Source organism: Thunnus thynnus, chromosome 6 (assembly GCF_963924715.1).
Source record: "Thunnus thynnus chromosome 6, fThuThy2.1, whole genome shotgun sequence".
NCBI lineage: Eukaryota > Metazoa > Chordata > Actinopteri > Scombriformes > Scombridae > Thunnus > Thunnus thynnus.
In genome coordinates this window covers 16098110-16112216 of record NC_089522.1, presented here as the reverse complement: position 1 = coordinate 16112216, position 14107 = coordinate 16098110, and the positions used below count along the sequence as shown (strand labels likewise).

At 43.9% G+C, this 14107-nt stretch overlaps 1 protein-coding gene across 1 annotated transcript in view; it reads right to left on the bottom strand.

Moving 5' to 3' along the window:
• The window catches only part of dip2ba (disco-interacting protein 2 homolog Ba), a 44642-nt gene that overhangs the window by 15056 nt on the left and 15479 nt on the right, over positions 1-14107 (bottom strand). Inside the window, exons 2-14 of the mRNA XM_067592106.1 lie at positions 6127-6198; positions 4621-4776; positions 4358-4483; positions 3882-4118; positions 3652-3780; positions 2665-2784; positions 2004-2201; positions 1777-1868; positions 1587-1697; positions 932-1055; positions 497-606; positions 165-267; positions 11-75 (exon numbers count right to left, since the gene is read on the bottom strand). Coding sequence (XP_067448207.1) covers positions 11-75; positions 165-267; positions 497-606; positions 932-1055; positions 1587-1697; positions 1777-1868; positions 2004-2201; positions 2665-2784; positions 3652-3780; positions 3882-4118; positions 4358-4483; positions 4621-4776; positions 6127-6198 — 1643 coding nt within the window. The remainder of the gene's footprint in view (positions 1-10; positions 76-164; positions 268-496; positions 607-931; positions 1056-1586; positions 1698-1776; positions 1869-2003; positions 2202-2664; positions 2785-3651; positions 3781-3881; positions 4119-4357; positions 4484-4620; positions 4777-6126; positions 6199-14107) is intronic.

Genomic DNA, 14107 nt, shown 5'->3' with positions numbered 1-14107 from the left:
CCAATCTCACCGTTAAGACGCCGTGCCACATGCCCATATCCTTCTTGCAGTCCAACACGTTGACCAGAGTCTCCCCTGAGTCAAAAAACACAAAAACACATTAGCGAAGGAAAGAGAGGCGCAAGCATGAGAGATATAAGTTACATAAAGCACAGAGCTCTGACCTTCACAGTAGTTACAGGCCTGGGTCAGAGCTTGACAGTGGGTCAGCATGGAGATCTTGGACACAGCGACTCCCATCACCGTCCCCTCCTTACTCGCTTTGTACTTTATTAGGACGCACACAACATAAAAAATGCATAAAAACAAGGCATCATAGAATAGATCAAATAGAAAAAAGGTAGATGAGGATTTCAGAGGATTCATAAATAGAAGTGTAACATAAATAAGAGCCACACCCTTCTATAATTATTTTACGAGCAGTAAAATCAAATAAAATGCATCTGATGACTAAATTAGGAATGTTAAAACTGGCACTTGATGTTGTGAAGAGTACCTCTATGTAGGCAGTGTCTGTGTTGGCAGTGGGGATGTGAGGCTGCCAGTCTTTGGATGGTTTGGTCAGGTACTTGGTGTCTGTCACTACCCATTTCATCCTTGGCCATCCTAGTGGACGTCAACACGACACCACAAAAGGAGCATAGAGACATATTTTAGCTGACTCAAAGGAAAAACAAAGTGCATTTAGGGACACTAATTATGAGCCGCACTCAGTTGACAAGGTTCACTTTGCAACCTCCTGGTGTCAAGGCCAAAGGTGAACAGCCAATAGTTTTAAAAGCAGAGTGACACACACACACACACACACACACACACACACAAACATCACACTGTACACTCCCTTTAATGAGTGAGGATCTAATGGACCCACGGGAGACAGAAACACAGCTGAGCCAGCAGCACTGCTAGCGGTACATTTGAGCTGACTGACCTTTGAACTGGATGATCTCTCCGTTTGGTGTCTTGGGCAGTCCTTTGAGACACACCTCACTAGTCAGCGCCAGACTAACACCACAACTCCCCAGTAGGAAGCCAATCTGCTGGCTGCCTGCATCCTATGGAGAGAGACAAGGGTCAAGAGACTCTCACTCTGTCAATATGTTGCTCATATTATATATCCATATACTTTTTTACATGGATATTTGAGCAATGAGCCATTATATATACCCAGCACACAGTGATGATTAGAAGCACATACATGACATTAAGTTTATTAAAATGCAAGACAACTGAGGCACTGTTCTGTTCTGTTCTGTTCTGTTGTGTTGGATGCGATTGTTGTAAATTGTTGCTTTTATGTAACGCTCTGTAATGTGACACCTATTGTACGCTGCCATTCTGGCCAAGTCTCCCTTGTAAAAGAAATAATGTATCTCAAGAGACTTCCTATTTCAATAAAGCTTAAATTAAAAAATAAAATAAAACAGCCAGTGTGTTGAGTGACACTATGTGCATTTGGCACACAACTGCGAACCTGATTGAACTATATTAGTTTCCATCATACTTGATTTGACTAGAGAGATTAACATCTGGTCTTGTCTTTCTCACCGCAGAAGAATCACTTGACTAGACTAACATCTTTTTACCTGTCGTGACAGCGGTACTTCAATGGGCACAGGGATGACCTCGGCCAACAGGCAGCCATAGAAAGCCACCCAGAACATGCCGGGGTCACTGTTTGGGTACACCAGCGCCACCTAAGAGACAGAAAAACTTATTTTCCTTGTCATGTTCCTTTATGTTTCACATACTCAGTGGTGACTGACAGACTCTTACTCGATCTCCAGGCTGTAGTACAGGTTCTGTCTTGGTGCCCAGTTTATTCAGCAGCGTATAGGCCAGCTTCAGACTGCGACTCCATAGTTTGCCTGTGTGGAAGAAAAGTCAACGATGATTTTAGAATATCTTGTTTATTACTGGTAATTTATCATGTATTAATGTTGTAGAACTAAACCTTGACTTGCTTATTGTCTATATTAACATTTGCATGAGGTGCTGCTCACCATATGTGAGTGTGTACAGGGGTTTGCCAGTGATATCCAGAGCAGTGAGGGCAGGGCTCTTGGCCTGCGTGGCCCCCCAGCGGGCCAGGGCAGCCTGCAGGGCAGGAGGCCAGTTACTGACAACACCAAGGGGCTCGCCCTTCACTGGGATGATTTGACGTCCTTCAGGCTTCGGGGTGTTGGGGTCCGGCTGGGGAACTGGATAACAACAGAGGTGCAGATGAGACGGAGATGTGATTAGAAAAGGCTCTGGTAAGGGTGTAACCTTACAATAACACTGTGGGCAACTCCGATGATGCGTCACAAGAATTTGGGTCATTTCTTACACAACTGAGTCACCATAGAAACTTGTGTGGACAATGAATAAGCATGTCATCAGCCATTCAACAACCAAGAGGATTTCCATGCTAGATTAATTCCTGACCAGTGTGGTTTAAAATAATGACTCTCTCTGGAAAAATGGTAGACGTTTTTCCTGGTAAGCTTCCATTAATTCCACATAAATAGCAACATTACAAGAAGGGACGTCATAGCTGCAAAAAGTATGACCCAAAGTCAGTTGAAGTGAAGCAGCCCATTTAAAAATTGTGAACATGGGGTGATGCATTGTTAAACAGACTATGTGGGATGGTGAAAAAACAGAGTATGAATGTGTATGCACCTTCTACAATTTCCTCAGAGTCATCCAGGAAGAATTCGCTGAGTGGCGGTCTTTTGGGTCGTTTGAGTGTGTTCAACAGCTGCTGGATCTTAGTGGACACCCTGCTGTTGACAGGCACGCCTGGACAAACACCAAAAAAACAGCCACAGTCACAAACATGTGCAAACAAACAACCCCAAAAACCACACCCAGACACCCACACATGCACTTCTAGGCTAACACAAATCTCTACTTTATCACACACTCTCTCACAGGCAGAACCCTACGCACTAGCACGCAGTCAGGATCAGAATCAGCAGCAGGAAGGATTCGAAAGGGAAATTGGTACTTGAAGAGACACAGATTGGACGACCTTAAGGAAAATGAAACATACTGTAGGAGGATTTCTCTACGTCTAAACCTACGACACCAGACAAACATGAAGACAGATTTGACAGACACCAGGCTGGAAAGCAAGCTGATACGGGCCTCTTCAGCATCCCTCCCCTTTCCCCAGATTTTCGATTTATATTACCTTTTCTTTTTCCTTTTTTAAATGAAAGGCAAGACAGGGACGGATTAATGGACCCAAAAGAAAGAACACAAAATATCATTGTCAATGTCATTAGCAGCATTCACCACACAGTGAAATGAGGAAGATGTTTGAGGTGATTTCAGATGAACATGGGTAGATTTTTATTGATTTGAGCAATCTCCAGGCATCACTGAAATGCTGTAAACCACACGGTCAATGCAAAAAAGAAACGTGTCACTCAACTCAACTGCCATGACTAGAACATGCAAATGGTTTAAGCTCTTGATCTGAAGCCAGAACCAGATGACAGTAACCAAGTTCCACACATTACAGGATAGAAAAGGAATTACTTTGTTTTCTTTCCACATCAGTAGAAACTTACACCCTGATACATCTTTACCACCAACAGACATTTATCCTGCTTTGTGTGAATGTGAGTGTGAGTGTGAATGTGAGTGTGAGTGTGAGTGTACCGTCAGCGGTATCCAGCATGCTGGAGCGGCTCTGTCCACGGCTCATGCCCCTGACCGCCGGAGGCAGGTCCACCCTGGACCCTCTCTCCTGGGAAGTGGAGGATGTCACATCTGGGGGGACACTGTTTTCTGGAGGAGGAGAGGGGAGAGTGAGCATCATAATGGAGAACAACAACCAACCATGACTGGGATGTAGGCATTCATTGGTGCCATTCATCAGTTAAGTTTACCTATGCGTGTGTGGGCCAGTACATCGGCCAACAGGGAAACAGCAGGCTGGAGCTGGGGCTGTGGCTGCGTCTTGGGCTCTCCATGGGAGAGGGTGGAGGAAGCGGATGAGGACGTGGAGGAGCTTTGGACGGAACGGTTGATCCAGTAATCGGGGCTCTGCAGGCTCTGGGCTAGCACTGCGCTGAGAGCTGCCTTTCTGCGCAGTGAGCCTTCATCCTCTGATGCAGAAGATGTGTCTGGAGTTAAGACAAAAAAAACAGATGGAGCATTGTCTTCTGATCATAATTCAAGTCTTCATTTAGATTTTATTTAACTCTATTTAGCACCTTGTCCTCCCTAGAGAGCAGCACCAGAGTGTCTTGCTCCAGGACACTTAATGTAATGTGGACACTAAAGCCAGGTTTCCGATTGCAAAGCAGATCCTATAACCATTACACCACCCTGCTGCCCACTGAGCGTGAGAAATTAAGTTTACCTGGAGGTGTGCAGGTATCTATGGGAGACTGGACAAAGGCTGAGCGTCTCTTGGTTGGCATGGGCAGTGCCATCTTCTCTTCTTTGTGTTTGGCCAGTGCTGCCTGCACGGCCTCTGTGTGGATGTCTACATAATGGGTCAGAATAAATAAGAGTGAGACAAGTGAGGTAGACAGAAAGAGAGAGTTGAAAGTCGGTGCTGGACAGTATTTATTCAGTATGTTTTATGAATGGGTTTTTTTTTATGTTAAGTATGTTGTATACCTGATCTATAGCGCTCATCTCTGGCCCCTCCACTGCGGTGTGTGCGGTGGTGTCTGGAGGCTGAAGATGTGGAGGGGCCCGGGGCCTCAGGACTCGGACTGGGGTCGGAGCTGTGGCCCGGGGAAAGCTGCACATCTGGCAGAGATAGACCCACATCTACCGAGTAGAAACAGGTATGTACAGGTCAGTAAAAACATGTGTAAGCCAACATATATATATATATATATATATGTAAAAACAAACATGATCTTTTGAAAAGTCACAGACAAACAGAGCACACTTTGCTTTACATAATGCCATTACGGAAACATAGAGGCATAAATATTATATAATACTCGCAGAAGCTCTCTAAATTTAGCCTCACTACAGAGCCTCTGAACATGAAGTGAAACAAGGGCGTGTACTTGACTGATACAACCTATACTATTAACAGAGTGCATGAAACTAGGCTAGATTCAAGCAAATATATTTTTAGTCAACTGCCTTGTCCTCCTGGAGGGCCTGGGCAACAGAGTCCCTGTGGAGATGATGGTTCAGAGGGATAAGGAGGCCTGAGGGGACAAGTGCAGGAGCAGGAGGTGACCTTTTGAGCTTCAAAGCTTCCCAATACCTGCTTTGATATTCTAGGGCAAGCTGCCCATAACAGAAAACAGAACCGGCAGACATTAAATATGGGAATTTTTCATGTTAGATTGAGATTTTTGCAATCCTTCTCAGTTCCTCGTGTGTGATATCACCTAACAAAACACGTATCGAGAGGTAGCTCAAGCCGAAGCAGGTTAAAGGCTGATCTTATTCATGTAACTTCACGGAAAAACGAAAGAAAGAAGACCACTTTCTAAATTGGCCAACAGTGACACATCTGAAAGGATTTTTTCATTCCTATGCTAATGTGGTGCAATTTTTCCTGAGGAAACACCACACCCTGATGTGAGGCAGCTGACTGACAAAAAAGGGAACGGATCAGCTTACCAATGAGGACACTGGGTCATAGTAGTACAGTGAAACTCTGGTACTTCCCTGCCTTTGTGAACACGTGCAAACCGACACTGGTTTTAGCTAATTATGTTCACAACTGACAATTGAGTGGGTTTTGTTATTCTGGGGATTTTCTACAGTGGTGCTGGTATTGCAGAAGTTGTTAGACGCAATTTGTGAAAGTCCCGTTTTTGCCACTAGAGGGCCTCAGAAAGTCAGACATTCCCTTATTACAGTCAGGCTGGACATTCACTGAAGTTACTTTTTTATAAAGTTTGACACATAAAACCACACTTATATAGCCACTTTTTTTTAATGTAGTTCTCAGCAGAAGAGCCAACAGCTGAGATGTACTGACAGTCATGATCCTGAGCTCTTCTGATGCAATTACAGTTATGTTTCCACATCTCAGGGTGACCAGCAGGAAGAATGTTGACAGTGGAAAAGAAAATTGTGCAGGAAACAAAGAAAGGAGGGGTAAGAAGTGAAATGAGGAAAAACAAAGAGCAGAAGAAGAACTGGTCTTACTTGGCAAATGGGGGATGTAGGAGGCCAGCAGCTTGGCTCTCTTCTTCTCAAAGCCCTTCTGCGTGATGTCACCTAGGAGAGAGGACAGCGACACCACACTGTTATGTTAGTCATAATTACCACACAAACACCAGATGAGTGCACACACAAACACACATGTAAACCAGATAAAGTACACACAACACACACAACACACACACACACACACACACACACACACTGATGCACAGCCTCTGCTTTAGCTAATACATTTTCAGGGGTTGAGTCATAATAATAATAATCCTCTTTAGACCAAATCTACTGAACTCCACATGTTGACGGCTCAGCCCATTTACAAGTAAGTAAGGAGATAACACCATTGTTTGGCCTTACATTAGCCCCGGTGAACAAACATGATGAGTGCACAAAAACCTCCTCCAGGCTACGAAACCCAAATATGATTACGACACTGGCAGATAAACCGTAGCGGACAGAGAACAATGGCGAAACTGAGGGCTATCAAGAACAGTGGGGATAGTAAGCAGACCAAAAAAAGAGAAGCCATGTGAGCCAGTTTCACATGGGACTCAAAGATTTATCTCTTCCTCCTCCTCCTCCTCCTCCTCCTCCTCCTCCTCCCCTTTTCCCACTGTACACCCAGCACCACCCCTTCCTCAGTCGGCCTTGGACTGGCAGGACTCCCGCCGCTACCACAGTTTATTGGAGGACAACAGAGGCGAGGCAAAGTCCACTTAACTAGGACCCCCAAAACACACAGTCTGCTTGTGCAGCAAACATGCGTGCAAGACACACCTCTATCCTGTTAACTGACAGACAAAGACCCTCCCCTTGTACACACAAACAATCCCACCGCTGCAATGCCTGTTATTCCTCTTCGTCAGTGTCCAGCGATAACACTGGTTTCTATGTCAAGTGCAATGTGCCAAAGGACTGCTTAGCCTCAATCCCCTGACACCTCCTCCGCACTCACCGGTGACAACAAGGAGACCCTGGTCTGACATACTGAGAGGGGGAGAAAAAAGGAGATAAAAGGGAAGAGAAGGTAGAAGTTTGAGTAAGAGGGGTGGGAGTGGGTTGTGTGAAGGTGAGGAGGGGGGGGGGGGGGGGGGGGGGGGGGTAAACACATGGTGAGAGTCACTGGGGGAAGTGAGAAGGAACATTGTCTGTGTGTATGAAACAACAATGGAAAGAAACAATGGAAATAAGAAGAGAAAGAGAGAGAGAGAGAGGGAGAGAGAGAGAAGAGGGAACCGAAGTTCAACAGCAGAGACTGAAGTGGAGGTGGGCTGGATAAGCCGGCACTGGGTGGGGACTCCCATGTGTGACTCAGACAGTGTGTGTTGTGTCCTTAAACTTTCTCACACTCTGGTCACTAACCACTGGTGTGTGCCTGGGAAAAAAAAACAACAGAATCTGAAAAGAGATTCCCCACAACATTGAGAGTGTAAACAGGATTTAAGTTTTGCAGATTTATTTATGAAAACTTTCAATGCGGAAAACTCTTGAGGTTTCACAACACAGTGAAATCATGAGAAACGGGAGAAGAGGGAGGGTGTGGAGGGGGCGCGGAGAAAGTCAGAGACAGTTTCAGAGAGAGGGAGTCTGTGATTGAGTGGTGAGTGTTTTGTCATTCTGTGTGTAAAAAAAGCTCAAAGGGGGGATGGCTTTCATTCAGCAGCGAGTTCATGCCTGGGTGCACACACTGGCCTGAGAATCTGCACGTTAGAGTCTCTTTTCCTTTTTTTTTTGCCTCCTCTTAAGGCATGCCACTGGCTTGTTTATGTAGAGGAATCACAGTCAGACAGACACAGACATGCAATCAGCAGCAAATTGTAGTGGACTGGAGCGTCATTGTTGTTGGAGACAGGGTTCTGTCGAGCCCAGTCCTGGTGCCCAAGTGGTGCCGGGAGGGGAGGAAGGGAGGGGATGGAAAGATGGAGGGAGGGCGGTCATTAACACGGACAGAGGAGAGTCTGTACTGGTGTGGGGAACAACAACAGGCCCGGACTGGCACGACCACACTGGCTCTGTGGTCAGCAGCGGGCAGAGAGACACTGAGGGCTCTGGGTTGAACGAGTGACTGTGACAGCTGCTTCAAAACAGAGGAAAAGCTGTGTGTTTTGAGTGCAAGAATGTGGTGTTTTGAGTGTGAGCGAAACAGTACAGTGAGTATGTGTGTGTGTGTAATCTGAGGTCAGGGGACAGGATATGAGCGTTACCCCACCCTGTTAGTGCGCTGCCAAAATCGTCTCCCTGTGTCTGTCTAGAGAAAGAGGAATGTGCTGATTGGAGAGCGCCACACTAACAGAGAGGGCCAACTGGCCAGGAGAGCTAGCTCATTGGCCAAAAACTCCCCTGAGGGTGCAGGAAGCAAATTTTATCTGTGTGTGTGTGTGTGTGTGTGTGTGTGTGTGTGTGTGTGTGTGTACACAGCTGGTGCAGGTTAAGGGGTGCTACAGTACACAGAGGAATGAATGCTGACTGTGCCTGAAGCTGTGGCATTACAGGCCTTCACTGTGAGATGTGTGTCAGTGTGTCAGACCGGGACTGTGTGTGTGTGTGTTTTGTTGTCCAGGCATATGAGGGACCTGCTCGGTATAATGTGGAAGAGGCAGGGTGTTCAGTAAAGTGTGCTTGTGTAAAAGTGTCTCTTAGGCACATGAATTCAGTGATAAAGGTCATCTGATTACTGTAAGCAATCATCATAATCCTTCCTCCTGTCATCCAGGCTTTTTAAAGTCTGTCTTCATCAAGTTGGTTGTGTAAACAGGACGTCTGTTTCAGGGCTCATTTGAGACAAGAAGAAAGTGACCCTGTGGCTTTTCCTTTAAACTGCTGCTGCTGACCTCTGACCTCATGACAAGTCAGGCAGAGGGCTGATCCGTCCACAGCTGATGGCCCAGGGTCACAGGGAGGTAAACACACACACACACACACACACACGCACACAGCACTTACATCAATAATTACAGCGAGCTGAAGCGTATTCCTACATAAAGAGGTTTTACAGTAGAAGTCACGCAATCAGGCATTACTGGCCACTTCAGTGTTTAATCTGCGCTGGCCTGATCCAGCACATTTGAGCCTTTTGTGTTTGTGCAGCTCATTAGTGATTTATCTATGTGCTGTGCATCCGTTCACTATGATGGTTGAAGCCATCAAATTATATAATTCCAGATTTCTCAAGTCTCCAGCCAAATGCTGCTTAAACTGTACAATTACAGCTGAAGAGCTATTCACGCTATGTAGTGATTTAAGCTTGTAGATAATTTCAAAGAAAATCCAAACCTTTGCTCTAAGAGTCACATTACATCCTTTTTCCGACTTCTAAAAATGTTTCGAGATGGAAAAAGTCAACTGATGCCTTCAGCTTACTCTGTTTGGTGCCAAGTGTTAAACACAGTGGTGGATCTATAATGGTATTAGTGGCTTGGTCATCAGGAAGGAGTCTAGTGTGCTGTTGTGACGTTGATTCATCTGACTGGCTGACCGTAGCTGACACACTTTTCTCGGGTTGCTGTTAACAATGCAGTGAATATTTGGCCTTCTCAAACAAACCTAAAAAGGAACACTAATACCACATCAATGGTGATTAAATAATGAGTAACAAGTGGTATGAGAACGGCACATAGTCAGAGAGGGTTGGGAAGGAAAGGCTGAGGTTATGGTCATAAGAGCACACTGGGTGTGGGGAGGAATACACAATCAAACACCAATGAACTGAGACAAATCCTCATCAGAAGCACATAAAACCTTACGCAGGCCTCCGGGCCATTCAGCAATGGGTGAAATTAATATTGGAATTAGAGGTGGACTTGAAAGGATTTTTGAAAGTTTGTGTTCATAATCTGAAAGAGCAGTTTAATTCCAGCTGCCACTATCAGCAAACAGCACTCAGGTACAAGTCTCAGACATTTACATAAAACTCCAAAAGGCTATTCTTTAAAATCAGAGTAACACCTGCTGCCAACCTTTATACTGTGACTTTCCTTTTTCTTAACTGATATTAGTTGGCTCTGGAAAAACTGTTCTTAATTTAAGAAAAATGCTCTGCTGCCTGAGAGGCTTGGTGAAGCACTTTTTAATGACACAATATTCCATTTGTCTCGTGTCCAGAGAACATTTTCTTCAATGAAAAACCCACCGGCAACGCCGGGAAATCACATAAAACACTGAAAACAAGGAGGCAACACAGGTCACAGCTGGGTTAATGTTTCCTCTTCTAAGACAGAAGGATGAGCTAATAGTTGAAGCTAGCAGACAGGAGAGAGTCTGGACTGGACAGTTAACACTCCGCCATCCACAAACCTGCCTGCACACACACACACACACACACACACACACACACACACACACACACACACACAAACACACAGGAACAATCAGATTAAAGTCAGTAAAGTACATTAAAGTGCAGAGGTACAAGATTTGTGCTGTGTGTGTGTGTGTGTGTGTGTGTGTGTGTGTGTGTGTGTGTGTGTGTGTGTGTGTGTGTGGTGGGGGGGGGGGGGAGTACTGAATGACTTTAGGAATCAGCTGATTAACCTTCCAGCACTCACAGCTTACTTCAATGACTCTAAGATCATGTATGAACAAGTTTCCCCCATTTCCATGTTAAAGTAACGAACGTCAGTGAGTCAGTCTTTCACTTTCCTGTTAAAGATGTGGTTACAACACTGATGTCATCTCATCAAATGTGGTTTGTGTTGTTAAATGTTGTTGTTAAAAACACATCCACATTTTGTACATCCCCCCACCCCAAACAGAGAGCGCTCTGTAATTACTGTGGACAGATTAGCCTGGTGACATCCAGCTCTAGGAGGAAGTGACATGACTGTTTTTTTTTAAGCACCCACATCTTCTTCTTGCCTCACAGTATCACTTCCTCTCTCTGCTAACACACGCACCTACATGTCACAGGTTACTCAGAAACATATGACTGTCAGCTAAACAAACACACTTTACTGAGGTTAACTACCCAGATTACACAGATAGTGGTAAATAAAAACACCCTTTCATATTGACAGAATCATCCAGCATTCGCGTTTGTGGCTCTATCCTAATCTGTAATCTGAGATTACATCTAACCTAACAGATTACATCTCTCCGTCTGGACATTGGTGTGGACTTGTTAAAAAGATAGATGATAAAAAATGTCTGAACTGAGGCCAGCTTTCAACCCCGCTGCGTAGGACCTGTGAGGTCATGGTTGTGCTTCTAGCCAGTGATACTGGTTCAATCCACACAAAGTTGTCTTTGTTTATCACTGGTTTATTGTCTGTGGCAAACGTGATGCTAACATACAACGCTGTTACAACTCAATCTGACAGGAAACGCATATCAACAAAAGAGTGCTATTCTCCTGTAGGGTCTTGGTGAGGACATGACAGCAAGGAAACACACGGCACAACCACAAACAAAAATACTTAACGGACAGTTGCAGAACGCATATTTACACCTAAATACACACATGAACACAGAGGCTGACAGAGGAAATAAGGTCACCCACAGGATCTTATTTATAGAGACTCAGAGCAGAAAACACAAAAACAACACGCAGACTGTGCCGAGAACATGGGTAAATAGCATTTGGCAGGAAATGCAAATGACTGGTCTGACACCAAGGCCATCTAATGGCACTTAGTCATCAGTTGAAGAAGATTTCAGAAACTGTTTCCATAGTTCAAGCTCTAAAAGCAAAGCAGTTGGACAAGAAAAAAATTCCCATACCCTGCTTTTGCATTCCCACGTGTGATTTCTTTTGATATTTACTTTAAATATTGTGAACTCAACATTTTACCCAAGAATGGTCTTTATCTTTTTTTAACCATGCTAGCAGAACAGCTCTAGGGATGTTAGTCTGCCAGTGGACCACGTTGGTCCAGACTAAAATATTTCAAAAACTATTCTAGTCTATAAAATGTCAGAGAATTGGGAAAAATGACAATCGCAATCACCAAGCCCAAGATGCAACCTAAAACGTCTTTTGTCCTGATCAACACTCCGCAAACCAAAGTTATTCAGTTTACAATCATAGAGGACTAAAGAAACCAGAAAATATTCACATTTAAAAAGGTATAATGTGTAAGAATTGGCCACCTGATCCAAGCAAATAGAGGGCAGCATATCACACCACCACCATTATCACTCACTGAATATAGCGTTAAGTTTACTGTTTACAGTGAATCTGTGCTATGCCGTTATCACGATATCAAAATGTTGAGACAATGAGGAGATATTAGAACCAGCAGTGAATTGCAAAAGAGCTGCACAGATCAGAAAGTGATTGCACCGCGGAGATAAATTACAACATAATTCCTAGTAACAACTTAATATTTACAAAAATACCCCTAAGCTATGTGTAAATCACAAAATGTCACAGAACTCACTGAAGGTAAATTCCATTAATTGTTGCCATTTTACAACACAGTAATCCAGTAGAGACTTAATTTATTGATATATTTCAATATTGATCCAGTTTACTATGATGTGCTACGATGCCAAATGGCTCCTGGTTCAACCCAGTGCAGTTCATCAGATCAGCTGACATGACTAGCTGATGTAGTCTTGTTTAAACCATTCACTGTCATCGAGATCAGTATTTAACAGGATTCACATTTGTAAAAACAAAAGCATTCTGCTTGTATTTTGTCTTATTTTGTCTGGGCTTCTTTTTGTGTCTAGCACTTGTAAAACATTTATGGATGTAATTTACCTTACTGAACTTTTTTTTAGTCAAATAAAAACAAAAAGGGAGACACTCGACAATTGCAGGAAAACTGAGTGAGCATTAACACTTCAGCTTCTGTACAAGAACTGTTTTCGTTTCCTCAGATCTACTGTAAGTCCTCAAGTGCTTTTCTCAGTGTATCAGCAGCTGAATCAAAGCTATCAAATATTAGCAACAATGAGGTTTCACTCAGGGAGTATTTTGTTCATGTCTGAGACTGATTTAAACATTTGCACGTAGGCCTCCCACCTCCAGGACCAATGTTTTCCACTCCATAAGTAGGCCTAAAATTCCTCTGGGACCCCGCTGGTCCATATGGGGGTTTTCAGGCAGACGGGGAGGATGAAGTGATCTCTGGATGGCTGCAGAAATCTCCCAAACGGCTGAGAAAGAGGTTGAGGGAGAGTAATTTCTCTTGAAAGAATCTCAATTCCAAAACAGAGATTTGGTTCGTCTTTGGTTGCTTCAAGGTTAAAACCAGCAGGTCTCGACAATTAACTGCCTTTTCAAATTATGATTAGGAGGACAAAGCATTATATAGTTGAAATGAGGTTTTTTTTAAGAGATACTGTGACATATCCTTATATCAGAGGAATGTCTTTTGGTTTTTGTGTTATAATATTTTTCCAACATCCCCCAGCGATAGGATATAATTACATGATACGCATCACATCTTTCATATCACCACCATTATTTGGCAAATTAGAATTTTGTTTATTTTTTTGCTGAGCAGCCATTTTCTTCTCCTGGTTGGTGCGACAGATCATATTACTGCTCCTTTTACAATTCTGTGGCATTCTCTTGAGAAAACTCAATAGAAAGAGTTGAATAGAAAACAAGACGCCAACAGATGTGCATGTCAGTGCAGATCAGTGCAAATGAAAAGTTCCCTTTTGTGGTCTTCAATCTTACAATCACAGATGCATAACACCTGTGTTTTCCGATACACAGTAGGTAATGACTGTAGATATTCAAAGGGAGCGAGCAGTGCAGAGGATGTAACAGCAGGTGTGGGTAGAACTGAAAACTGAAAGTGAAACCACGAAAGTGATGCTGGTAGGACGGGCAGCAAGGTAGCAGGTTACAGGAAACTGGACAGAAGGATAAAGAACACAACAGACGCAAAAACAAACATGCAGCAGCTCACAATGCACAAATACGTACGGATCAAAGTCACTGCGTTATCAGTATCAGTATGTGAGGTAATCACACATTCCTTAAGCTGTAAAACCTTACAAACACCCACATTAT